The sequence below is a fragment of the Cygnus atratus genome, chromosome 3 (assembly GCF_013377495.2).
Source record: "Cygnus atratus isolate AKBS03 ecotype Queensland, Australia chromosome 3, CAtr_DNAZoo_HiC_assembly, whole genome shotgun sequence".
NCBI classification, from domain to species: Eukaryota; Metazoa; Chordata; class Aves; order Anseriformes; family Anatidae; genus Cygnus; species Cygnus atratus.
The window spans coordinates 49,727,764-49,754,987 of NC_066364.1; the positions used below are offsets into that span (position 1 = coordinate 49,727,764).

Sequence of the window (27,224 nt, forward strand, 5' to 3'; positions counted from 1 at the left end):
GTTAAATAAGCTACAACTGTTAGCAGCAGGTTTGTTTTCTTGTAAGTCAAACTCCAGTCTTACCTCTGCCCTTTTCTTTCAGTGAAGGACCAGCACGTACATATGAACACAGAATTATTTTATTTTCTGTAATGATCAAACCCAAATGTTACTTTACCTTTGCCAGCTTTGTGTAGGGTGATGTGCCATCTTGCACATTTATTTTCCTGGAGTGATTCCCGGAAGTATGCTATGCTTTTTCTTGCTCATGTCTCACTAGCTTTATTTATGAGTTGTGTACATCAGGTTTTCAGTCCCTGGGGACAGGCCTACACAGGAAACCTGTAGACCATATTTAATACATGCAAGTAGGAGAGTAGTAAAAAGCGTGATGATACTCCAAATGATCTAATTCAAAATTTCAGCTAGATCATGGCTAGGTTGGCGTCCGTGTTTTTAAACCACAAGCACCTCTATCTGCTTTGTCACATAGGAGGAAAAGATGTGGTAAAGATCAGTAAGTCTAAAAGAAATTTTACTTAGCGCTCACTGAAGCTCTTCAGCTGCTAAATATTTAGAAATTAAGGTCTCACAATACACCTTTGTAATAGTTATGTAGTGCTAGAGGACTGAAAAATGAAATACCATAGCCTGATTCTCTATTTGGAATACCTAGCCTCAGTAAGCCTCATGTTTTCAAAAGCCTCTATTAATTCTTGTGGATTTGATGAATTCATTTTTCTAAAACTGGACACATGGAGCTCAGGGGAAACAAATTTAACATAAGAAAAAACATCCTGGCTTTTTTCATTTCTAGCTGCTTAGTAGAATTAAGAGTAAATGATTCTTACCTGAATTAAGTTTTAAGTGAAGTGGGGGAAAAAATCTTTCGTGTTCAACATCCGTATATAATCTGAAATACCAAACTTACAAGCAGAATTGAAGAGAATGCTTTGGGGAGGTATGTTCAGTTCCAAATATCAAAACGTGATTAAGGACAATGAGCCAACATTTCTAGGAGACTTCCCTGTCAAGTGGAAACAAAGAGCAAATTTTCACTTGATTTACAGAATTACAATTAAGTCATCTCCGATGACTGAACCTAATAGCAGTATCATAATTTTGAAGTTATTGATTCTTACTGATTGCATAGAAAATATATTTTTAAAGATAACTTTTTTCTCACTTAATAGGTGCATGAATTGGCTGGAAAATAAATCAAGATAAGGCCCTCTTTCTGCCATGCCATCACAGCTGGAGACAAGCATTTTGCTGATGAAAGCTGATTGGTATCATATTATCCCCTTGATTACACCTGTGCAATCCCATTAATTGAGAAATAGCGTGACCTGGGGAAACGTCATGGCTGGTAACGTTGTATAGGAAAGCTGATCTACAAAGCTTGATGTACATGTTAAACTGCAGGTGTATTTATAGGCTGGCTGCCTGAAAAAAAAACACAACACACATCCCCCAGAATGTGTGTGAGGTGCCATAACCACCGGACCGTTCCTCAGAACAGAACTGATGGATAAAGCCCTCCTTCACTGAAAGGGTTGTTAGGCATTGGGATGGGCTGCCCAGGGAAGTGGTTGAGTCACCGTCCCTGGGGGTCTTTAAGAGACGTTTAGATGTAGAGCTCAGTGATACGGTTTAGTGGAGGACTTGTTAGTGTTAGGTCAGAGGTTGGACTGGGTGATCTTGGAGGTCTCTTCCAACCCAGACGATTCTGTGATTCTGTGATTCACTCCGCAGTGCGACTGCAGAGCAGGAGGGAGAGGCAAGGGCTGTAGTGTGGTAACGGAGGTAGCGCTGCCCGCTTGGTTCCACCACGTGTCAAGGTAGATGTCACATCTGCTGCTGATGCTCAGAACGGACGGGCGCTGAGGTGGCACGCTGCTTACCACCCTTCACCCTCTTGTTTCTCATCCCACCTGAACTCCCGAAGCAATTCCCTTTAAGATGGTTCTCCCCATGACCCTAAGGAACAGATTGCTCAGGGGGTTACATGCAGCGAGGTAGCCTGAGGACAGCGCTACTGAGGCTGGCTTTGTAGCTGCTGCCAAGTCAGCTACCGCTTGGTGAGGTCTGGGGCAAAGCTGGAGCAAGGAGCTAAAAGGAAAGGTATTATCCATGTCCCCAGCACTCCTTTTCTGATTTCAGGGTCCCAAGTAAAACCAGTTACCTCACTTAAAGCCCACCATTCACGTATCTCTCCCCGTGCTCGTTCAGTACCGTATGCAGCTGAAATGGTCGCCCCCTCCATCCTGACACCTGAACATAGTAATGTTGCCCATGGTAATGGGAGCACGCGGGTATTGCTGGTCAGGGAGCAGAGGCTGCTGGGGTCTTCCCATCACCTCGGTCCCAGGACCTGAAGAAGACTTTCTCAAAGGCACCCCGTCCATCGTACACTTGCTGCAGCCACCAGCTGAGCCAGGGATATAGCACTGGCCTTGGAGAAGCAGCGCCACAATTTCTGCCAGCTGATGGGGCTGGAAAAAGCACATCCATCCCATGGAACAACAAACTGGGGAGAGTTCAGAGCTGTCAGATGCTGTTGTCTTACCGTGGTCATCGGTCCTGGAGGGGTTGGCCAAATCTGCAAGAGATGCTCCTGAGCGGGGCTTGCTCTTTGACCTCTGCCACTGTTGCCAGTGAAATGAGGTTTACCCTGCGGCAATTCAAGCTGACTTAGATTTTTAGTTTTAAAAATAAATCAAACTCATGAGTTTATGGTCAGTTCTTGTTTGTTTGGTTGGTTTTGTTGTTTTTTTTTGGGGGGGGGTATTTGGTTTTCTTTAATAAGAAAAAAATCACTCAGAGGCATGACAAGGCGTGCTTTGCGAATGGTTACGCTTAGCTGTAATCTGCCTGGTGGAGTGCTCGGCGAATTGCAGGAAGAAAAATGCACTAGTTTGAACTGGATTTAGGAGCGAGGATATTTCGATTTGGGGCAGCCGAAGGAAAATTGTATAACACTGTTGTGCTGTCCTGAGCAGGAGAAGAAGCCAAAGAATTGCATGCTTTTTCCATCTTTGTAATCAGTTTGTTATGCACAGAGCAATGCCGTGGGATTAAGCATTTTGTCTGCTGGGTTTCCCCTGGCAGCATGTGAAGAAGTTCATTATAAGTGCTTATCACATGATCCACTTAATCAAACCACTGGAACTTGGAGAATAAGTCATTCTAACAAGACCCGTCAGAGCTGCCTTATAAACCACTTACTGATATACTCTTCCTGGGTTAGTGTACAATGAGTTTCCTTGTACCTCAGGGTACGACGCAGGAAGTTCATTATCCCCAGTCCGAATTCAGACGTGAAGAAAGGAAGCAGGGCTTACAAAGAGGCGACAGATAATTTGCGCAGGATTCTGGTTAGCCTCTCAAATCCCTTGCGTAGCGGGACTGCGAGCTCTTCGTCAGAACAGCCTTCTGGTTTTCCGTGCTACGCACGGGGCAGCTATCTCCATGGCTGCCTTTAGTGTTGTGAAATACAGATGACACAGGAGAAAATACTTTCCGTCATTTGATTAGATGCTTAAATGGAAGCACGTGGAAAAAAAAAAAAAAAAAAAAAGAAAGAAATCAGAAGCGAAACCATGCTTTTAGCAGGGCAATAGTACATATTCTGCGTAACAGTAGCAGAGCCGACATCCAGCTGATGCAAAATGCCTTGAGAGCCTGCTAAATCCCAGCGTGTGCTAGGGTTTGGAGTACTTAGATGTGTGTGACAAGCTAGGAGCACACACACATGCTGTCTGCAGCTCGTGTTTGTGTGCTCCGCGCCTGCTGAGGTAAGATGCCTTTCCCCGTGATGTACCTAGGGACTGTTCTGGATGCAGGGAACCGGCAGGTGGAGGCTCCTCGAAGGCACTCGTTTTGCTGAGCCCTGCCACAAGCGGTGTGACACTAGACTTTCTGGCACTCCCTGGGTTTTGTCACCGATGTTATTTCACGGCCAGTATCTCACGAGGGCATGCAGAAGCTTGCCTTTCGGCTGCCTGCTGAAGGACAGTCTGGGTGCCACCACGTACGTTGGCTTGGACCAGCTGTAGTGTAGAAATGCCCAGATCATTTTCCCAAGCAGCAAGCACCCTGTCTACGGGCAGTAGTGCTCCTCAGCTGCACCTCTTCTTTCACCTCCCAAGCTCACTTGAAAGCGGCGTAGTGTCACACCAGATTGAAGGTTGCTTTGCGTGGGGACGCACAGGCTGAGCCTGACGTGGGTCTCCAGATGAATTTTTTGTACTGGAAATTGCCATTGGAACGAGAAGCATCAAGTAGGTTGATGCAACATGCTCTGTAAGGCATGAAAAACAGGGAGGTGTGCAGGGCTGAGTAGCACGGGCAACAGAAACAAAAAAGCAAGCTGTTTTGATGGGGATTATGCTTTGGATGGGGATTATGCTTTATTTCCTAGGGTAGTTCCAGTGGAGAGGTCACAAAGTGCATGCCATTGTCCAGGTACCACTTTGAGAAAACAGTGAACCCTGTCTCTCCCGTGTCAGTGCTATGTGAAGTCCAGCCAGCCCAGAGCTTTAAAATTCAGCCTGCTGATTACTGCTGCGCCCAGCCCAGAGTGAGCACGGGGCTGGACTGTGTCCGCCAACAGACATGAGGTTTGGGATGCACGGATTTCATTCCTACTGGCAGAGTTAGGCGGTGATGCTGTGTTGCTGCTCTCCTTGTACTTTAACCCTGGCTGTCTTGCCTCGGTAAAACCACAGGTCTCTTGGCCACAGATGTACTGATGCACCAAGCTGGCATTGCTAGGGCTGCGTACCAGCAGGGATGGTGCTGCTTCAGTAGGTTGGTTTCCAGCTGGAAAGTTAAAGGAGAACACATGAGCCTGAAGGAAAATACCGTTTTGCTGTCTTTTTCTTCTTCATTTTAAAAATAGGTAAAATAATTTAACATTTACTCTTTCAACATAAAACACGTAACAAAAAAGATGAATCTATACTAGCTGGTTAGTTTGGCTACTTCCTTCAATTTGATTACGTTATAATTGATTTCTTCCTTCTCACCTTTTTATCACACTCCCCATCTGTCTTCCCAGTTTCTGTTGTGCCTATTCAAAGACCCCATCTCATCTCTTCTGGGACCGTCTCACTCCTGGGTTTCTGCTATTTCAGCTCTGACACCAGACGGTGCTTCAGGAAAAAAAGCATCTCAGTTCTAAGAGTGGGAGGAAAATGGACCCATAAAAATACAAATTATTTGTATGTGTATAGTACTTGTCAGTAAGCCTCAAATAACTTTACCTAAGTGGCCCATTTGCTCTCATCTCCACTCCTCAGGTAAGGCACCTGGAGCAGAGCGAGTTGATGGCGTTCTGCTGTCTGCAGCAATTCGGTAGTGAAATGGAGATAAATGTTCTTCTTCTAAATGATTTCTCAGTGCCTTATCCATTGCCCTGTACATGGGGAAAGACACTTTTGAGCATCTGAAATCATTATAGGCAGGGATATCTTTAGTCGTCTTTAAAGAGAAATGGTCGGTTGTCCTCTGAGCGCTGTTAATTTGGCATTGAAGAACAATTGGTTTTGGTGTAAATACTGAGACTGGATGTCAGTGTCTGCATGTCGTGGCTGGGGGGTAGCTCTGGGAGGAAGGCTGCAGTGGGTGCTGTGTGCTTGTGGCTGCGTGCACTCCTGTACGTGAGTGAGGTGCACACAGCATCCACTGAGAGTTTAAGCGATGCTACCAGACCCTAACCCAAGTGGTTTTGGTCAGTACCAAGCCAGGCTGAATTCTCTCTGCCAGCCTAGGGATGAAAGGCTCTTTAAATGCATTAGCTACTTCTGGGCTGTTCAGCTCAATCCCCACTAGTGTTATCTTTTTAGAAGTCTTTCTCACTAAATTGCTTCCTTTGAAGACCGCAGGCTCTTTAACAGCATACTGCAGCACCCGCTGCTTGCTGAAAATCCCGAGGCCAGCGCGCTGGAGCACTGCGATGCCAAACACGCCCGTCACAAAGTGCCGCATTTAGGGGGCTTTCACTGGAGGTAGCTGATGAAAAACAGAATGGACACGTTGTAAGAACCGTCAGCCCAAGGAACAGAAGATAGCTTTGAAGGAATCCTCAAAGTCCTTTAGAAAGAGAGTCCTTTAGAAAAAAAAAAGGAAAATCCAGAGAATGAAATACGGCCAGAATGAGCTCACTGCAGGTGGCGTTGGTCGTGAGTTTTTTTAAATCACTTTTAATTATGAACTATTTCAGTCATTATTTTTTGTCTGGTGTCTGCCGTTACGATATCTTTTCCTACAGCCCCAGAAAAAAAACACTCTTTTGTGTGCTCTGGGGCTTCCCCACAGCATTTTTTCTACCTTAGGAGGCTGGCACGATCCAGCAGAGAGGACTTCATCTGCCTACCCTGCGAATCAGGGGGCTGGAAAGTCGCCCGCTCCCTAGCAGGATTTGGGCCTCCCCTCTCCCCTTCCCCAGCAGCCCGTCCTGCTCGGATGTGCGGGGTGCGTCCGTGTTTTGCCTGGGATCCCTGGGCCCACCCGTTAATCCCCGGGGACCCCTGCCAGGGGCCGGGGAGAGGGGACAGCACCACAGGCCGGGTGCCGTGGCAGGGCTCTCCTGGAGCAGCACGGTGATAAAGGCAGGCCGGGAGGAGGGTGCAGAAAGCCGTGGCCTGCCCGGCAGGGGCTGTTTCCCCAAACACGAGTGGTGGCTATTAAACCCGCAGGTGTGGGCAGCGGAGAGGGATGGGGGAGATGTTTGCTTTGTGAGATAACACGCACCTGCTCTGCGTGCCGAGCAGGAGGGACTCTCCCGGGCCTGTTTTCCTGCCTTACCCCGGTCGGCCTCTCCCACTGCAAGGCCCCATAGCTCCCTGCCTTTAAGACCAGATATTTTCCAAAGGCTTAGCGTTCCTACGAGCCACCAGCCCAGAACTGTGCTGCTCTTAGGGCAGCATTTCATGCCCTGCACACAGGGTTTTATTGGATTACCTTTGTACCAGAACCGCCATGCGGTCCCCTCGCTGCGGAGGCCGATGTGGCTTAGCTGCGGGATGACAACCTTACAGCTGTGTTCCTGTCACACAGGTGACTCGCACAGAGGATCTTCGCGTGTAATGCCATCTGATTTCTCAGCAAACCTGCAAGGCAGGCTGCTTCTCAGCGGTCTCTGTCTCTTGATGCCGCACTCATCCCACCGTTAGGTAGGCAGCTCTCTTTCTTTGGTCCTTACTTCCCATGTGAGGACGATGTATTTCCCCTCCCGTCCCCCTGCAGCCGTACAGGCACTGAGAGAAACCCCCAGCACTTCTGCAGGGCTTCAGGCCGTGCCTTTTGCACGCTCGGTACCTGCAGCTCCCGCTGGGCAGCAGTGCCAGCCTGTGGGAGGGATACTTGCATACTTTGAGCTACTTCCCCGCTATTTACTCGTAAAGGTAATAACTGACTTAAGAGATCATCTACAAACACATTTTTAGGGCTGCTCTTGTGATTTTTTTTCCCTCTCAGCCACAAGGCTTTTGTTTTCTCTGATTTCCTTCCTGTACTTTCCTGTAACCCTCATCTATTTTAACATTAACAGCCTGGTTTGGAAACAGCCTGTGTATTTTCAGCCTCTTCTCCCTTACCTGCTGATTATTTCTATTTCACTGTCCTCAATCCCTACTTTTGTTGTTTGCAAAAAAACTGTTTTCTCCTCCCTCTCCCTCTTCACAGCTCCCACCATCTGTCTCTCTACGAATACAAAGCTTTAGGGGAAATGATTCACGAGGCTGCTAGCTCATTACTCACACTCTCCCCATCATGGTTTCTGTCCTTGTAGGATGCTCTAACTAAGTAAAGATCAATGGATCCTGGGAATTGTTATTCAATTAAAAAAAAAAATAAATCCCTGCAGTTAAATAGATGGGGCTCTTTGTAATTCCTAAACGCCAATGCTTTATTTTTCTCCCTCGCTCTGCAATCATTGTTTTTCAGACAGGGATCGTTGAAACAGAAGAATAGAAATGATCGCTGGACCATTTAATGCAACCTTGTGTATCACATGATGCAGGAATTACTTAATGAAATTCCCTGGCCCAAACCAAGCAAATCTGTGGTAAATCTAGAGCACATATTTTAGGATGACAGCCAAAATGATGAAAGGAATTTACTACCCAGCCTTGCTAATCATTTTGAACGCTCAACTGGTCTCCCTAACATGTAGCTTTGTAAGCAGCGATACTAACACGGCCTCATTTCCTACAGATTCCTCCTCCAGACTTCCCACCCATGCTGAGCACCCCAAAAATCCCCTCCCAGTCCCCTCCCAGCTCTGCCAGGGCCGGGGGGCGATGGGGCACGGAGCTCTCATTCCTTGCTGCCAGCCTCCGGGAAGAGACGGAGGCCCCAGGTTGCAGCTGCCTCTCCTGCCACGCAGGTTTGGGGTGCTTCTCTTTCCCCGTTGTTTCCCTGAAGCTTACAGGCACTTAGTGTCTTTGAGAGGCCACCTACAAATGTGGTAGAAATTGGCTTTTGGGGTCAGAAGCCATTTGAGATGGGTTGATCAATAGGTGCTTTCTTTAGAAACCAAACTAGAAATGGAAGGTATTTGTGTCACTTTAGCTTCTAACCATTAGATCTCATTTATTTTTGTCTTGGCTAGAATAAAATGCAAAGAAGCACAGGGTAGCATCTTTTTGTATTACACATGCATGCCTTTGGGTTTGTCTCCTGCAGGGATTTCCCTGGCCTGGTTGGTTGTGCCTTCAAGGTCTTGTACCATGGCCTTGTTGACAGATGACATCCCGCATTTCCAACCTCAAGCTCCCTCTTGTGCCCCCCCAAATATGAACATTCCTAAAAAATGCACGTTCTGAATTCTGGGATTGTTTTTGAGTGTTAAAACACTTTAGATATCTTGAAGTACCTGAAACAGCTGCACAGGGCTGGCAGACATGCCACAGCAGTCCAAGAAAGTTGCATTTTCTAGCACAGAGCCTGGAGGCTGAGCTCGAAGTTGTACGACACTCCAAGTGACACTAAATGCCGATGTTTAGGTAACCAAGCCCCTTTCCCTTCCTCCCTCTCTCTTTGTCTTCACTTTGTTGACCTTTTAAGGAGGATTTCTGTCATGATTTTAGACTTGTGACCATATACTAGAAAATTATTCTCCTAATCAGAAGCTGTTTTTCATTTTATCATATGGAAAATGTCACTCTCCCCCCAAGTAGATGGGAAGAAGTGCCACTGTGTAACAGAACTGTGCCTTGCCTGGAAACTGCCAGCATGGCAGGTGTTAGCCTCTCGCAGTTGCTGAGCTTCCCTCTAGAAACTGGGCAGAAACACAGCAAATACCACATTCACAATTATAAGATTTGACAACACTGGATATACCCTTCTCTTAGTGCTCTCAGGCAGCTGTAACTCTGTATGCAAATGCCTGATAAATGAAAATTTGTCCCAAGTATAGCTGCAAGGTGGTTCTTTAATTGTTTCTTGTCAGCAGCACAAAGAACATCCTCTGTCAACACACCATACAGGCACAACTTTGATGGAAAGCTAATTAAATAATTTGGGCAATGTAACAGGAGTATCAACTTCTGGTTAATTTACTTTTCAGACTGCTAAACACACCTGCTTTTTTGTGAAGCTGTATTTGGGTCACTTTGTAACAAGAGGATCTTGGAAAGAGACTGTACTGAGCAGGCATGAAGTGCTCTGCACCAGAGCAGGTTGTTCTTGTGACTGCTCAGAAGATGACGGCTGCAGAATTTGAAGCCAACGGGGCGCACTGTTATCTCAGTAAAGGTTAAAGCATTGAAATAAAGAAGCCTTACTGAAGTAATGCTTATGTTCTCTGCAAAAACATGCTCAGATTTTAGCAGATGTGATGATGTTGAGCCTTCCCGGTTGCCAACACCCCATGGCTCTCCAACATCTTTGATTATTTTATTATTCCATACTGCCTGCACGTTGTAGGAGTCAGTGTTATTTCTCCTAACAATCCCTGGTTTCCAACTGTCAATCCCTCTTTGACATGCTGTTTTAAACAAGGGGTGAAGAGCAGTCATGAAGCTGAAGGCCCACTGTAAAAGTACGGCAGCATTCCAGGGCACTGACTGCACATATAGCAGCACACTTCGCTGTCCTGTTGCGGACTGCTGCTGTGATATGCCGAAGGTGTTAGTGGTTGTGGCTGTGCTGTAAGGAAGTGGAGCTCCAGAGACTTCGGATCCAAGAGGCCTCTAATTGAAGACAGTGTCTTTATGCAAGACAGTCTAAGTAAAACTTGGGTTACTCCACCCTTCCCATTCCTTGTTGTTCCCAGCAATAATAAAAACTGACGCAACGTATAAGGTAGCCTTACAGAAGGCAAATATATTTAATAGTGCATGTACAAAGTGACTGTATGTTAATGCTGTACACGGCAGGAATGTCTATGAAGAAACCCTGAGCACAAAGGAGGATGTAATTTTCATTTTACACTTATTGCAACATTATTTCTGGTATTTGTTTGCTATATTGACTAATAAAGGAATATGTTCAAAACAGATGTTAAAATAAAGCTGGACATTCTTTCCATTTGCAGCTTATTAAAAAAATCTAGGAGAAAAGAGTTCTGCTCCATCAGCTTCAGAAATAGGTGTTTAACATGGTGGGGAACAAGCTGAGCCTGAGTTACCCGAGACAGCTAATTTCTTTAGCAGAAAGAGTGTCTTCTGTCATCAAAAAGAGCCATCTGGAAGAAGGCTGGCTCCCTGCCAAAAGCAACTCTTTAACAACAAAGCTTCTTGTGCACTTTAAGTGATAATGTTCATAACGGCACAACCTGGAGTGTCGGTAAAGGTCCTATTGGAGGAGCAACATACTCCTCCTCTCTCAGCAACCGCAAAAGGATGTTCTTCTTATTCTTTGGCCAGTTGTAAATGTGAGTGTTCTGCAGCCAGGTAGGCACGTGTTCCTGAAAAACAAGAAAAAAAAAAGTGAAATCCCATAAATCCTCCTGAATCTGTACCAGAACCTTGCAGATCTCATTAGACTCTGCCAAGCAAGATTTCATTTTGTCTGTTCTAGACACTTCCCGTAACAACAAGAAATTTTAATTTGGCTTCAAAATTGTATTTGGGTTCCTAAATAAATGAACTTCAAATGATCTCACAGCTTGCCTGTCTCTCTTTCTGTTCTGCCATCATGTTGGCTAATTTCACCACGTTTCAAAGGGATTCTGGTCTCAGTGATAGGCGTCTAAAGGCTTGTGAAAATAAACACGGAGGAGACAAGGGAGACATTTAAGCCCCTACCAGGGAAAGGCTGCAACCCGTGTTTCCCCCTTAGTAGCTGCTGAAGGACCCACACAACGTGTTAAATGCTGAGAGGAGAACCCACAGGGTTCACTTCTCATCCCAGTGGCCTTCTCCCGCCTTGCACCTGCCTTCACCAAGCATGGTGTCCTCTGGCCACCCAGAGCCGGGGGCTGGGACTGGCGCTGAGCTCAAGGAGAAGCCAAAGCATTTCCAGGTACATGGGGGCAAACCCCCAGCACTCCCGGTGTCCTGGGGGAGATGCAGCCTGTCACAGGGCTGGCCGATGCCCATTAACGTGACAAAGCTGGGGCCACCACGGACCTGCATGGTGACAGAGCACCACGGCCCCTCCCAGGCCAAAGAGCCGCTGGCGTACGCCACAGCTCTGGCGCCTCGCCGGGGGATGCCCTGGCATGGGCAGCGCGTGTCCTGCCTGCCAGCAAACAGCCCATCTGCAGGCCAAACCCTTCCTTCCCGAGCCTCGTGCTTTCCAAATTGGCTGTCACTTCATCGGCCTGTGCGGCTGTAGGAACCGGGCTGCGGCGCTTCCACTGCTCAGGGAGCGGTTTGCGTTAATTAACCACTTGGTTGGGTTTGCAGGATTTACTGCAAGGAGGAGGCGAGCGGCCCGGGCACCTGCAGCCCCCCCCGGTGTGACCGGGCTTCTGAACAAGCAGCTTGGTGAGGGGCAGAGCCAGCTGAGCCTGGCCTCCCGCTTTCTCTGTGCCCAAGAAGGTGGAGGCTTCAGTGAAGTGTTTTTCCAAAGCAGTGGTTTTAAAATGTTGCTCTTCCAGGTGGACATCCCACTGTCCAACAAAGGGGAAGCAGCAGCCCCCTTAGTAGGGTCATTAATAAGGCTCCTTGCCTCTGCTTGCAAGTCTGTTTTCACATAGGACTGGATCTGAATCTTTGTGAACTCTACTCCTTTGACAAAGTGGTTTGAAACCGGCCAAGAGATTCAAATGTTACTGGGAGAAAGAAAGACACGAGTAAGTATGTTTGCATGCGTGTGTACACCCTCATTAAATAAAATGTGTTTCTTTAACAAATCTTGTTAAGAGCCACAGAAGGAAATGTGCTAAAATATAGAGGTTTGCCAAACGAGCCCTCTATCTGTCTTTGATAAGAAGCTCCATTTTTTGGAGGAAGGAAATGCAGTAGACCTGGTCTGTCTGGACTTCACCAAAGCATTTGATATAAGCCCACATGGGAAATCATTGGTTAAGCTTGAAAAGATGGAAATTAGTGTGAGAAATGGATAGTAGGTAAGAAACTGACAAGTGGGGATATAAGGATAGAGGCCCAGAGACGCTATGCCCAGAGACAGGCTCTGTGCCTTTCTTCCAGAGCTGGTCCTGTGGCCAATTGCATTTACTGTCCCTCCAGAATGAAGTTACCTGCATGCTAGTCAACCCTGGCAATGATTTTAACATGAGGGAGGTGTGTGAGGGCAAGGGGTAGTGAGAGTTGCTATTTTCATCTAGAAGAACGGTAGAGAAAGCAAGAAGGGGACTTTGTAGTGCTGTGTCCCCTTCCTCACTATATGACACCAGCTGTCACACCAGGTGGGAGTAATGGGAAGATGGTTACAGCCCTTTTCTTCCTTTTCTTCTTTCCTTCTTTCTTTTTCCTTCTTTCTTTCTTTCTCTCTTTCTTTCTTTCTTTTTCTTTCCTTCTTCTTTCATTTTCTTCCTTCCTTCCTTCCTTCCTTCCTTTCCTTCTTTCCTTCTTTCCTTCTTTCTTTCAATTCAGATCTGTATCTGTGAGCAGGGAGGAAATTCTGAACCTCACAGAAAGAGCACTTGATAACTTTATGGATCAGAGGAATAGGAATAGGTCAGAGTGCCTTAGTGCAGAGAGCAGGGCCATGTGTTTAGGGCTGTGTGTGGGGGAGCCTGGTTTGAGCTGTCCTGGCCGCCGTGGCACAAACCCTGCTCACAACCTCCCTCCTGCTGCCTCCGCTCTGCCTGTAACCCCCAGCCAGGGAGAGGAAGCGAACATCCTGGGGCAATCACAGCTTAATGCTCCCGTCATCGGGTGACCAAATCAGGAAGATAAGATTTTTGTTGATTGGCTTGATGCAAGCCTTGAACCAGCAAGACCCAGATTTCCTTTATGAGTGCACGATGGGAAGCTGGAAAGGCCAGTTCCACCTTAACTCTGTGTCATGTTTTTTCCCCTCATTATTCAATTTCCCGATGAACATTCTTTGGATTGCATAGACCTGTTCCCCTTGGAGGTCAGCTAGCTTTCACATACCATCAGTGTCTTATGATGTACTTCAGATGAGATTAACTCATCTAGTATCCACGTCCCCAAGTGAAACCTTCCAAACCTTGCTTCCCTGCTCTTTTCCAGTGTCAGGTATTACAGGACTTACACATATAGAGAAAAGTCCAGTGTAAAAAAGACAAAATGGAAGTATTTTGCCTGCCGACATCATCTCACTGTATATTTACACGGCACTTTTTAGCCCTGGAATACGTGCAAGTGTTACAAGTACTGGTACCTAACCTCCTCTACAGACTGCATTACCACAGCTCGTCCAGGCCCCTCAGGGCTGGCGGGCTCCTTCCACCCAAGAAGTCACCAGTCGCATTATTACTAACTCATTAGATGAAGGTAAATGATGTACCAAAGAAACGCGTGAGCAAAGAGAGCAAACCTTAACAGCACTAGAAAATGCTGGTCTGCATAATTTAGGTGAGAAAGGCAGCCTTGGAAAAACTGAAGGGTGATGTGGACTGCGGAGTGATTGGCAGGAAGGCTGCCTGGAGACTGATGCTTTGATAAGAGCAGCTGAATAAACCAGCCCTGGAAATTCCTTGTTCACTGTCCGAGAGCTGCTGCTATATGCTATATGTCTTCTGATACATAAAGTTCAGCCAAATTTAACGTGAGTTTATTGTTCTTGTGCTTGCCTTGAGGCCCAAAGAAGGCTGTAGTGCCTGCTGTGCCAATTGTCTCTGTAGCCCCTAACGTCACGTGCGCCAAATGGCTGCAGGCTGTAGGGTCTGCTCGCAGAGCAGCCACTCAAGGAGCCCCCCAAATTAGGAGCAGTCCTGCCCTTTGCCCTCACACCGAGCTGCAAAGACCAGCCAAAAACCCTGAACAGTTTGCTGCTTTGGTCCGCCCAATTCCCACCGGTGCCGTCTCTGAGCTTTTCACACTTAATGCAAGTAACAGACCACAATCATTCAGGAAGGAAGCTGAATGACATGAAATACCAGAGGTAATGCTCATTCCAAAGAATCCCACATATTTTACAAACCCAGGAACATGTTTTCAAAATCACGAGCTTATACTAAGCCAGGGCCTAAATAAAGAACTTCATCACACTAAAATCCACAAGTGTTGTGAGATTTCACAACCCTACAGTCAGTGATAACATCATTGAAATGTTGACTTAGGATCCAAACTCTGGGCACCCAAATAAATCGAAAGAATCTGTCCGTCCTCCTCCAAAATGCAGCTGTACCTAGGGGTAACACAACAGCTACCCAACAGTGCCACGCAGCATTTAGCAAGGAAAACTGAAGACAAACACAATATACCCATTCTAAGTTTGGGGAAGAATGCCATTTCTCATCTGTAACTGAAGCCATTTAACTTTTCTGATCTTTTAAAAATCCAAGAGATTCTCTCAGCATGAGGAAGAAGGGTAAGGGAATCTGTTGCCTTACGTATTTCTTATTCTCAAATGAATCTTCAATAAGGAGGGCAGATGAAATTGCAAGTCCTAAAAAACCTTATAGTTTGCCTTTGATGGGCCCATCAAAGTTCAAGCGATGGTCTAGTACTTTAATATTTATTATCCTCTTTATTTTTATAGTCTCAACCCGCCCTCTTCCAGATCCTCACTTCAAATCAGTCATAAATCTCCCCCATCTCACTCATCAGTACTACATCTGGACAAAATTATAAAAGGGTTAATATAAAAAGTATGCTTGCTGGATAGATCGTCTCTCTCCATTTAAATTCTTTCAATGCTCAAGACAATCTGTGTTTTAGTTATACATTCATCCTCAGAAATACATTTATGTATTTAGATTTATATTGTGGGTGAAATGCTTTTATTTGTATGTACATAAAACTGCAAACTTTTCATGTAAAATATAGCTTGGAATATTACTAGTGGGATATTAAAAATCAAAAAATGAAGTTTTTGGTTTTTAAGACTTCTGGTGCATTGTGATCAAAATAATATGTCTAATGATCTGAGAAATATATATATACATATTTGTATGTTACCTTTTTGGCATTTGGAAAAAGCACAGGGATGAATCTGAAGTTCATACTTCCTTGTTGTATAAATTCGATCTGCATCTAGAATAGAACAAATTGCCAGATTTATTGTGATGAAGGTTATGTTCATTTTGCTTTGCATGCATCCAAATCCTATGCATAAAAACATTGGTTGCTTACTTAAACTGCTCTTCTGTTAAGTGATTTGATCTATTGCTGCTGGACTCTGGGTATCGTTTTGTTTGGCCACTTAATCTGATTCTTCTTTACTACAGAAAGGATACAGGAAAGATCTGTCAACATTTCTTAAGCATTTAGTTCTGTGGTATGAAATAATTGTGGTTTTAGCTGCAGTTGCAAGTCCCGTGAAACCCCTCTAGAACCAATGAAGCTTGACTCAAGGCCCCTGTTCAGGCTCCAAAGGGGTGAAAGATTGCAGCTGGAGGCGAGCTCTGTGTCCAAGCTAGGTCCCAGCCTGTCCCCTGTGTCCCTGTTCCATGTCTGAGCTGGGGCTCAGCTTGTCCCCCGTGTCCCCAGGACACCGACTGAATGAGTCACAGGCTCCCAGGGGTAGAGAGGTGAGCAAAATGCTGCTGAGAGCTCACCCCTTGGTGCCAGCTTCTCACAAGTTTGACTGCAGCATCAAACGGGGGGAATCAGACCAGTTATAGGGTGAGAAAGGAGGCAGACTGTGAACCCAGGGAGAAAGGATGAATTTCATGGCTCTGTGAGCTCTGCTGAACTAAACATCCATCCTGTGGCAGACTGCAGAGATGGGCCTCTGTGCCCCACACTGTCCCCCTGCCACCCTGTGCCCCCAGGGCCCCCCCGTTGCAGATCTGGCCTTTGCTTTGCAATTTCATGCTTTAGCCAGCTTTACTGCTGCCCGAGGAAAGACCTTACAGGGAGGAAGGTCAGGCAGCATTAGATAAGATTGTGCTCAGGGCTGTATGATAGAGCAACGTGGGCTTGAGAAGGTGCAGGAGGAAATATACATAGAACAATAAAGAACATGGAAGAATAAGATGAGCACATTTAATAGGATTTTTCTTTCTTGAACCTCTTAGCAGATGTTAATGAGCATACGGAGCTGATGAGAGGGAGGATTAATGAATTCCAAAGGGGGGTGTTTAACTATGGGGATTAGTGAAAACAAAGCAAAGAACCTGCCATTTGGAGACAGATTTGTCTTTTGAGAAGAAGAGACAGAGTCTTTGTAAAACAGTAAATGCATGTCCTTGCTTACCATCCTGTGGATGTATTTAGTATGTAAGCCGTGTTCATCCCTGTCCAGCTGGGATTCAGCCCCTTCCACATCCTGTTTGTATTTTGGACTGATTGCTATGATTATCATCACCGTCTTCTGTTAGGGAGAAAAGCACTTTTATGAAATTGGGAAATGCAGTGTGTTTGGTAGAGGCAGATCGGAAATCTGCCAGTTTGTGTTTTAAGTGATCTTTATGTTCTTGGCAAACGAGAGAGGATCTCATTCATTCTGGCAGGAAATACAGGAGAACTCGTACACTCGTCCTCTTTATTTCTCGAGATTGCATTATATAGAAAATCTAAATGTCAAGAGATATATTAGCAGCTTCCAGTTTACAGTTGGAATCCCTGTAATAAAAAGCTACTTTTTTATCAGCGTAGAGTGCAGATGTACATACACAGAAAAGTTATCCTCAAATTCAGACCTAAATGTTTTCCAACAGCTTATGGAAAAGTGCATCTTTTTAACCATCTATGGCTTTTTATAGACAAAGCCACTAAAGGTAGTTTTCTGTGGAAACTACACCTAGGGCTTTTGGCAGCAGAAAGACGAACTTCTCTTGCTGATCCTTAGCATGAGGTGCGCAGAGAGGTGACTGTGCAGAGAGCTGGGCTGTGTCAGACAGCCTGGGCAGGTTTAGGGGTACCTGGTGGCTCTGTGCCACCTTGCTGTGGTGGGCTGAAAGCAGTGCTCCTCACCCTTCTGGGACAGCCCAGGTCCCACCGTGACCTGTTTAATCCCAGGCTCACTGATCTCAGGTTTCCACAGAGGGGCCGTCCTTCACATCTGGGAAATCTCTCTCCTCCTTAGTGGTGGGCCAGTGAAGAGGTTCGCAGATGAAAGCCTCCTACTTTTGTTTATCTAGGGCCTGTCTTTTATCCCCGCCACATCAGGCTGTGTAAGGCTTCCAAGTATGTGGCTCATAGTCAGCCTGGCACCTAATTAACTCTTTCCTTCTGTGCAATATCAAGGGAATTTACCCCACCACAGGGTCAAATACAGTAAAGAACCATTATCCCTTGCACTGACTTAACATACTCCAGAATTACTTTTGCTTCTGCCTGATGTGCATGTAAGCATTTACAGATGTTGAGGGTTTGCAGAGACATGCCTGATTGCACACATCCCCCTGCTTGTGTCCAAGCAGTCCTTTCTTGCTCACATGTGTAAAGGTTTAGAAGTCAGAAACTGCCTCCACAGGCAGTAGAGGAAAACAGACGTCTCCAGGGGGGCAGCCAGAGAAGGATCCTTATGTGGAAGGGGGGAATTGCTCTCTGCACATATCAGGCTCTCCTACTGACTGTGCAGGAGTCCCTAGGGAGTTCTGCCCGTTTGTATTTTAAGTGTTAATGATGTTCTTGGCCAAAGCAAATTCACTGTGGCTTCTAGTTTCAATACCTCAATTATACACGGTGAGTCCAAGCCTAATTTGTCCTGATGAAAACCCCAAAATGCATGACTGCATTGCCACAGCAGAGGCCCCAGGCTGGCTGTGCACGCAGTAGCACCAGGCCTGCGTGGTAATGCACTGGAGCTAAGGTGTCCTGCTGGACAGACCACCTTTAGGAAACCTGTGTAGTGCTGGGTTGGGGAGATTGAGCTGCTTTGCTCGGGTTGGGGAGAGCCCACCACTTTGTCATCCTGTTCCCAAGCCACAGAGATCTGCCTGGAGTGAGTCAGAGGCCTGGTGGCTCCCCAGCAAGGGAAGAACCAAAGGAAGCCACCCCATGATGGCACATGCCGAGCCACAGAACTGGCAGTCTGTGTCCTGCTGTGCTAGTGTAGTGGGCCCACCTGGCCTGATCCTTGTGGAGATGTGCACTCACTGCTCCTTTGAACTTCAGAAGAAGCTGCTGCTGTGAGAGACTGCACTGGCAGCAATATGAATTTTACTGCTTAGATGGACATGAAGTGACGGGAGTGAACCTGTCTTTTGACTAACCGGATACCAATTTCCAGTTTACATGTAGGATGATTTATGCCGAAGAACCCTTCCATGTTTTGGATAACAAGGAAGCTATGGGTGAGAAGTAGAATAACCATCAGCCACTACTATGCAGCCCGGGATGAATCACAGATAAAATTATATCCATGCATGGGTAAAACACACTGCTTAAAAATGAGACAGAGGAACAACTTGTCCAATGGCAGCTTCAGGCTGAGTCTAACAGCCAGCGCTAGAATTTGTCGGGAATGCCAGGATTAGCACTTCATTTCCTAAAGAGTTTTGAGACCATGAGAAGCGGAAGCAAGTGAGATTTGTCCGTGCTTTCTATCACAGGCCTCTGCTATTCCAGTAGGGGCAGGAAAGGGCATAGTAGGATCTTGCATTCTGATGCTGCTCCTGTTACTATTAGAATAATTCAGCCATTTTCCTCAGGTCACCTCTGCTGTGAACAAGGTTAAATTGCCTTTACATACATCACCTAGGTAGCGTTCCATCCACTTTATGATGTCAATACCTCGCACCGTGTCCTCGAATATATCAATCTGTAAGAGAATGAAAGTCCGTGGTGAGCATCCTTACGCCTTTCTGGCTGCAAGGATATATTCCGAGTGTCAGGTTTTAGCTTTACATCACATTCAATTTTCAGAGCGTGCGCTGGGAAGTCAGGCAGGTCACTGACACTGGATGCAGCAATCCAGACTTCGGACTGAGCAGAGAGATGGAGGACTTGCCAGTGCTGAATGCAGCCATCACCACTCACTCCCTGCACACTCAGTGAGCCCCAGAGTTGGCAATCAAGGACTGTGACCAATGGAGTAATTATTAACTTCTCCAAGCTTTTGATAGAAGAAAACTACTCCACTCTCAAGTCTTTCTTTCTTTTTTCTTTTTAAAAGTAGAGAACACATTTGTTTCCCTGTTTGGGGGCTATTTTGCTGTATTTATTTTTTTCTTTAGCATGTACCAAGAATTGCCTGTCCAGCAAAAGTGCTATTAATGAACATTCTACTCTGTACCTCCATGACGCCCTGAGCTTTCTTATGAATTGGTCATAGTACAGAACTGCTGGGGAGAAATATAATTTCAGTCTCTGGAAAAAGTCTTTGATTCATGAAGATAAATAAGCATGGACAAAACCCCCACTGAGTCTCATTCAATTTAACGACAGCCACTTGCTTAAATGCTTTCCTGAACTGAAGCCAGAGTGAAGGTTGAGGGGTCAGATAGCATATGGGCTTGAAATAAGAAAATATGAATCAAGATTTTGACGAATGCTGAATCCTAGAGTCTCTATGGACTGGTCCCTTAGAGGGGGTAGTTACGATGAAGCAAGCTCACGAGAAGTTAAATGAAAATCTGGATTGTTTATGGGATTAGACAGTAGGACACAGGCCTTTTCAGGCCAGTGATTTTTGAATTCCTTTCAAAGGTATAACAAAGCAAATGAAACCATGAGATGGACTGTTTCATTAAGCTGTGTGAAATACACTAATTTTAGATCAGTATTTAGCAGAAAGGTATTCACATTTGAAGAACCAACGATGTAATACCTTCTCAGAAAAGAAGCTCGGATGGGATGAATGTGAAAACTGACCTTTTTTAATATTGGTATTACAGACCAAATATGAGATAATGTTAATGGAATAGCTCACAAAAACTCATATTATTGCCCATCTGGTATCTGGTGTCACTAAATGGAATTTTCCAGGGTCATTATTAAAACACAATTCAAAGTACAAAATTCAGTTAAAATAGGGGCAAATGAAATGGCTAATCATTTAAGTTACAACTTTTAAAACTGAGGCCATTTCATTCCATTTGTAGCCTCCTTAATCTACAAACTACATCGATAAACAGCAAAGCATTTAAACACACCATGTATGCCCTCTGCTTTTTTTTTTAAAACATCTCTTTTCTTCCCTGGTTGAAAGTAATTTTCTCCGGAAGGAATACTTACAGCAGTTTGAAATCCATTTACAAGCAGGAAGTTCACAAATTTCATGACCTCCACCGCTGTGTCCACGGAATAGGTTATAAAGACCTTGCCTAAAAGAGTCCATATGAACATGCAAAGCATTAAAATACACTATGCAAGGGCCTCCATTTCTGCTGTGCTGCGGGTTCTGCCCACATATGTGCCTCTAAATTGTTTACAAAATGAATTTACAAATCAAGCTTCTTTTTTCCCCATCCCTTTGGCATATGTGAGGTTGGGCCCTCACCCAGAGCTCATGCTGCCTAGCCCCAGGTGCAGCCAGCCTCCCCAAAACCTCACTGACCCAGCTGAGAGCTGGAGGAGTCCATACAGGTGCTGCACAGCCTCCGCTTACAGCAGCAATAAACTCCTCTGCAGGGCAGGATGGAAGGCTGAGGACAGCAATGTCTTCAGCTGCTCTCACCAACATTGAAGGAGTTTTCTTACACATTAAAGAACCATGTGGTCAAGGTAAACCAGCTGCATGGGTATCAAAAATGACACAATATTATCCAGTAATTCCTTTATCTAGGACACACTGATAAACTAGGGCTTATACAAGAGTGGTTTCCAGGGTCATAACTTAGTCCTTCAAACCAGAAAGTTGTCATGTGGGGCTTTGAAAGGTCATGTGAAAAAATGGAGACTAAAGGAAAAACTGAAACCTCAGGAGAGATGTGGAGGGATCTTAGCAATGGCATATCTCACTGGCTGGCCAGCGTGGCATTAAGAAGGAAGACAGCTTTTCTGAGACTTGACTTTCCCAGAAAAGCCGAAGAGTGAAAGTGTTTCAGGGGCTGGTGGCAAGGAAAGAAGCTCAGCGGGTGCTCGTGACGCCCTCGGCCCTTACCGTGGGCTTCTGACCCAAAGTCGTCTCCACTCATCAGGTCACGGAGAAACTGAGGTCAAGACTTGACATTTTTGTCTGGTTTGGGACAGGCAGAAACACTTTATCCCTAAGGCTTTGTTTGTTATTAGTCTTTTACTGTAAGCCTCAGTGCCTCCTGCCTCAGAGGGACATCCTGTTTAGCAAGAAGTCATGAAAACAATCTAAACGGTATTTATTTTCAGTAAACAAAATAACAAGCAATTAATGACAATTATGTTTTCAGGATTCAAGGGAATAATTCCATTCCACCAAACACGAATGCTCACACCCTACAGATGTGATGACATCCAGTGTTTTCCTTTCTTCTTGTCTTTGTGTCTTAATGTTGCTACCCCCACTTCGTCCCCTGAGCTTTCCCACCTAAGGCTGTGAAACTGCTCTGTAAAATCTTGCACAGAACAAATTTGCTAACCACTTACGCAACTCCTCCGGCAAATTGCTGGTTCTCAGAGTTCCCTTGGCTGCAGGGTTACTCAGAGGTCTTGGGACAGCAGCTGGAAATGGAAAATTGTCAGAAGGACAACAGCATGCTTCATCCGGGCCACATGCCTTGGGGGGTAGCTGACCATGAGGTAGCTGGTTGTAGATCTGGTTTCTACAAAGAAAAGCAAGCGAGGATTTAAAAATACTTCTTTTCAGGTAAAATTCAGGTTTTTCTTTTTAATAACAAACTGAGAACTTTGTCTGTATATTACCTAAGAAAAGTTCTTGTAGAAATGATAGACGTGGCATTTCTACTTAGTTATTACAGCATCTTTTGATCTGAGCCCTCTTGATACCTTGGTGACAGTCTACCACAAGACATAGTTTATTGCAGAAGCAACATTAGCCACAGGAAGTAAATGTACCTCGTAGCTGAAAGCTGCTCAGTTTGCAATTAACAGAAGCAAAGAGCATTTCCGAGCAAGAAATAATGCCGTGCCATGGATGTTGTTGCACACATACCAGAGCAGAATGGCACTTGTGCAACCTCTTCCCATTATCTAAAGGGTGCTTCGTGACAACTCAAGTCATGGTCACGGCACAACAGCTTTCAGGATGTCCTGTGCTGCACAGGAGACACGATGCTAGGTGGGGAGCAGGAAAATTTGGGTACAGAACACTCCAGTTCCAGCTGTGGTACAGCTTGGAGTATCTCCAGTTTTGGACAGAACTCAAAGTTTTTCAAAAGGGAACAAGTTCAACTTCTTAACCAGCAACAGCAGACCCAACAAGGATTTGTCATGTTAGGAATCTGTGCTCTGGACCTGCAGCAATCTTGCCTAATATCTGCTCTACTGTAACAAACAGAGAGATTACAGGAAGCTTAGCAGTTCTTATCCTACCATGCTTTGGGTTCACAGTTGAAGTCATCAGGAAAGAGAATCTACACTGATTTTTACATGAGGTGTAACTTGAATCTGCTGGGCTGAATCTGTTGGATGAGTGTTAGGTTTCTCTGAGGGCTTTTCCCCACAGAGCAGTGATATTTAGTCAATCAAGCCCACTCTCTTTTTTTTTTCTTTGCCTTCCTTAAATGAATGATGACAGTCTGGGCACAGCATGTTTTCTGTTGTCACATTAAGATTTGGTTTATTCATTTTGGTACAGATGTTTTCTGTTACAAAACCCTCTATAGGCAAATATTACCAACATATAACTGCCGTTCCTGGAATCAGCACGCAGACACCAGCAACGTAGCCACAAGACAGAGAGCAGGTATTGTGGATTTCTTTTAGCAGAAGGAAGTACCAAGAAAAGCAACATACGCCTCATCAAAGGCCACAAAATGACCCTGTAGTTAATTTACAGATCTTCCCGAAACTTTACCTTATGTAACAAATACGCCAAAAATTAGGAGTCTTTTTAAATTTTACTAATGCAGAGGATACCTGCTGTTCCTCAGTGTTTCTGCATTTTCATACAAACTCTTTAGTGCAATTACCTCTGCTGCTGCTACTGACTTATCATAATGTCACGCTGTCCATCCTGCTTTATCCTGCCTGTTCTCTTAGTTTTCTGCCACGACCATGTCACGTAAGTGGACGTTTTCAAACAGGGATGCCTGTAAGTTTAGCACCTTTAATGTATGTTGTCACTTAAATAAGAGCAGCCTGCTTTTCAGATGTGCTAACTACCTACAGCTTCAATTTTACTTCAGGCAGCCGGGTCTGGAGAAAACCTTGCATAGATGATATTTCCCGCTTGTTAATGATGCACTTATAATGGGAGGGAGATAGGAGGCACGGTAAATTAATATTTGAAAAACAGTCAAAAAAACCCAGATGAAAAGTGGTAGACAAGATGTGCTTTATTACTACATGAGAAATCATAGAAAATGCTGCAAAATGCAATGGAGAGATATATCAGTGACAGACAAGATTTTCTCCATTTTTCTCTGCACTATGGAAGAGATAAGAAGGGAATTGCTGAAAGCCAATGATTGAGGCAGCCCAGGCTGGTACACCATAAAGCTGAAGACTGCAGCGAGTCGCCAAATTGACCTTTGCACTCGAGCAGGAGAGCTCTAAAGTTTCAAATGAAACATTTTCAGCCCCCTTTTAACTCATCAGCCCCATCTCTAACTTTCAACTGTTTTTCTTCCTTAATGCATGAGTTTCAGGCTGCGCTGTAACAACATATCGGGTAACCGGCTTTGAAACTCTTCAGGGTAAGGTCAGGTCCCTGCTGCACATAAAATAGCAAATAAAGAAAACTGCCCAGCATCTTGAACCTACCCCTGCAGCCCGGGCATGCTAACATTACAAGGCTTCAGAATTACCAGTTAAAAACCCACAGAATGAGATTAGAGGAGCCTCAAACCCCTGGGGGCATACTTACAGGAACCGAGGAGGACCAGGGGAGGAGCACAGCCTCTGGGGTGGTCGGTCTCCAGCGCCCTGGGGAGCACGAAGGTTTGAGCAGTTTGGGATGACCTGCTGGGCCGGGCGGATAACCCTCACGCAAGGTCCAGGAACAGGAGGAAGTGGCTGCGATGTATGTGCAAGATGCTGGTAAGGAGCTCTGCCATCTGGGAAGGTGAGAAAATAAAGGCAGCAGCTATCATTTCAGCCAACACATTTTTGTATCAGTTTGTGTTTATTCTTTTCCAGGCACGTCCTCCTTCATTTGAGGGAAACTGAGCAGTTTGGAAGCATTTGCAGGTAACTGAGTCTGAAAGAAGCGAGATTAAGGAACATTTTATGGTCTGGTTTCCTGTTTCCCTTTCACATATGACATGGTTCAGATCCCTGTTGTGGGCTGCACTACTGGGACAACTGACAGTTAAATACTCAGGGCTGCTTTGTCCCTGCACTTAACATGCCTCAGTGTTGGATGCGTTTTTTATTTTTTTAATTTCTTTTTGGCAATAACTTGAGAAAATGAATCATCCCAACATTCTCATGAAAGCAGATGCAAAATCCTGGAACAAATCAGTTTGCAACACTAAGGCTAAACAGACTGTGATTATTGTAAATGAAAGGAGAAAAAATAATCTCTCGGTTTGTTATTTCACCCTGCACAAATTTTCTGCCTAGCTGACCTTTTAAGGTCTTGCTGCTGGTCCAGTTGCCATCCAGGAGACTGCAGGGGAAACCCAAAGTAACAATTTTGCTCAAGCAATTCTGAAAAGTCTGACTGTTGCTGGCTGGGTACACGTAATGCTGTTTAATAACTAATGTACAGTGGAACTGTTGGCATAAATTGAAAGAGAAAGCAATGTAAGCTGTTTGTTTCCCAAATGGGGAAAACTATTTTTTTTTTCAGTCTTTCTGCTTGCAGTTTTCATTAGGCAGCAGCTCTGCACACTTTCAAGCTGCTGTGTGCAGATCAAAGTCCAGCCTGGCAGGGCTTATTAGCACTGCATGATTATGGTGTTATGAGCTGGCTCAGAAGGCTGCAGTGCTCAAACACTCTTTTTTCCCCTCTAGATTGTTTTTTTTAAATCCTTTTTGCTATTTTGGTGTCATGCTTTCCTTTTCCTATCAGCCATGAGGACTAAGGTTTAAAAAAAAAAAAGAGGAAACAACAAAGAAAACAAAGCTTTAAGGAAATCATCCAACTCCAGGAGCCAGTACTTTAAAACCAACCCCACAATTACAGAGGTTTCTGATGGAACTGTGAGTCGGCGACATCTTATTTCTTGAGATTGTATTCGGAGATATTCCCACCCCACTCTTAACTGTTTGTAACAGGCCAGGGTGAAAGAGGCTGGGAGAACAAAAAAATGAAAGTAATTATGAGCTTCTCATAGGTTCCTCATGACCAGCCTCGGGGAAGCTGTCAAGGCTCTGAGAGATTCAGTTTGTTTACAGGTGAGGAGCCCAGTGCGAGTTTCACCAGCTTCCCTCGGCTCTCTCTGATGCTGCAGTATTTTAATGGCTGCAACCACTGCTGCTCAAAGCTCAGTGTGGTGAAGCACGCGCGCCCTCACACACAAACAGCTCTCGTATATGACTATCTGAACTAGTGGCCCCTGGTTACCCAGCACTGCTGCGAGGATTTCTTTGACTTCAGAAGTAGTTTTGCTGTCGTGTCACAAATAGCAGGTGTTCAGAACCAGCTGAGAGCTTACGGGCGCGATGCACGCTGTTGCTAGTGCCCGGGAGAGGCGCGTTGCGACAGACAAACTGCACGGCTTTGTTGTGGTCTGCCACTGCCCAGCCATTATCTGAAACACAAGGAGCTGTCAGGAGGTGATTTATGCTGTACCAGGCATGTGAGAAACAGGCGTACAGTTGCCAGCTTCTTGGTCCTGACCAAATCTGCTCCAGCCATCTGAGTTTATTTTATCCTTTTTGCCCTCTGGATATGGTTGAAACACCAGCGATTTTTCTAAAGAAAGCCTTTCAGAGCCCCTGCTTTGATATAAAACGGCCTGGTTCAGTAACTGTCCTGTTTCTCACGATGCCCACATGTGGAGGAGGTAAACAGTGAGAGGTATTGTGCAACCAGCTCTTCATCTGCTTCAAGCTAAACTGAAATGAGAAGGTACGTGCAGAAAAGCAGGGGACATTTTGCAAATGTTCAGCTCTAGTCATTGATGGAAGTCCATCTGTAGCTCCTTCCCCATTACAAAGCCCCAAGACCAGAGGTGAAAACTGCAGCTCTGACACTCTGACATCGCTGGAATGAGAAAACTCTTTAAACAAATGTAATATAAATGCTGTGGAGTCAACAGAAGGTTAAGAAAAAAGGGTTATCAGAACAGGCCTTCAGCTTTTTATTACAAAGCGAGCTCCAAACTGGTTGGGGTCTCCTGTGTCTAATGTAATATAAATTGTATTAAAACAATGATATTGCTGTCGAATGTTCAAAGCTCACTTCATAACAGATAAAAATCTCGCAGACTGAAAAGGAATACTAATTAATAGCAGGCTGTAAACTGCGCCATAGTCTCCGAGAGCCAAAACACCCATATTGACTGGGTCACATCAGCATTCAGTGATACAATCACCAGCAGCTGAGAGGGGTCCATTTTAAGTAATGAGCTTCCATTTCAGCTGACAACAGAAAAAATGAGGTTGATGGATGTCATGCTCTTTTCATACAGAAATAAAACACATGGATTAGTTTGGTCATAACGCTGGTAGATACTGTTTAAAGAGATCAAGGGTAAGCACCCATCCAGACTCTGGCAGGAAATTCTCAACCTCGGGGATCCAAGTGGGAGCAAGGAAATC

At 45.2% G+C, this 27,224-nt stretch overlaps 1 protein-coding gene and 1 long non-coding RNA gene across 6 annotated transcripts in view; one reads left to right on the forward strand and one right to left on the reverse strand.

Moving 5' to 3' along the window:
* Positions 1-4,454: 4,454 nt before the first annotated feature.
* LOC118244022 (uncharacterized) lies at positions 4,455-10,143 on the forward strand. Of its 2 annotated transcripts, XR_004777429.2 has the most exons (5): positions 4,455-4,882; positions 5,861-6,164; positions 7,042-7,157; positions 7,930-8,990; positions 9,554-10,143. It is a non-coding gene; the product is annotated as an uncharacterized LOC118244022 (long non-coding RNA). The 2 variants fall into 2 exon arrangements; XR_004777428.2 differs by lacking the exon at positions 7,930-8,990.
* A 143-nt stretch (positions 10,144-10,286) lies between these two features.
* TRAF3IP2 (TRAF3 interacting protein 2) overlaps positions 10,287-27,224 on the reverse strand; it is a 28,086-nt gene continuing 11,148 nt past the window's right edge. For 3 of the 4 annotated variants that reach the window (XM_035538682.2, XM_035538684.2, XM_050709886.1), the window contains 7 exons: positions 24,382-24,571; positions 21,981-22,156; positions 20,655-20,743; positions 19,171-19,239; positions 16,729-16,845; positions 15,489-15,563; positions 10,287-10,894 (listed from right to left, as the gene is read on the reverse strand). In XM_035538682.2, the coding sequence (XP_035394575.1) occupies positions 10,748-10,894; positions 15,489-15,563; positions 16,729-16,845; positions 19,171-19,239; positions 20,655-20,743; positions 21,981-22,156; positions 24,382-24,571 (863 nt within the window). In that variant the 3' untranslated portion in view covers positions 10,287-10,747. Of the gene's footprint in view, positions 10,895-15,488; positions 15,564-15,662; positions 15,752-16,728; positions 16,846-19,170; positions 19,240-20,654; positions 20,744-21,980; positions 22,157-24,381; positions 24,572-27,224 lie in introns of all 4 variants that reach the window. The other variant, XR_004777425.2, reaches the window with a different exon arrangement.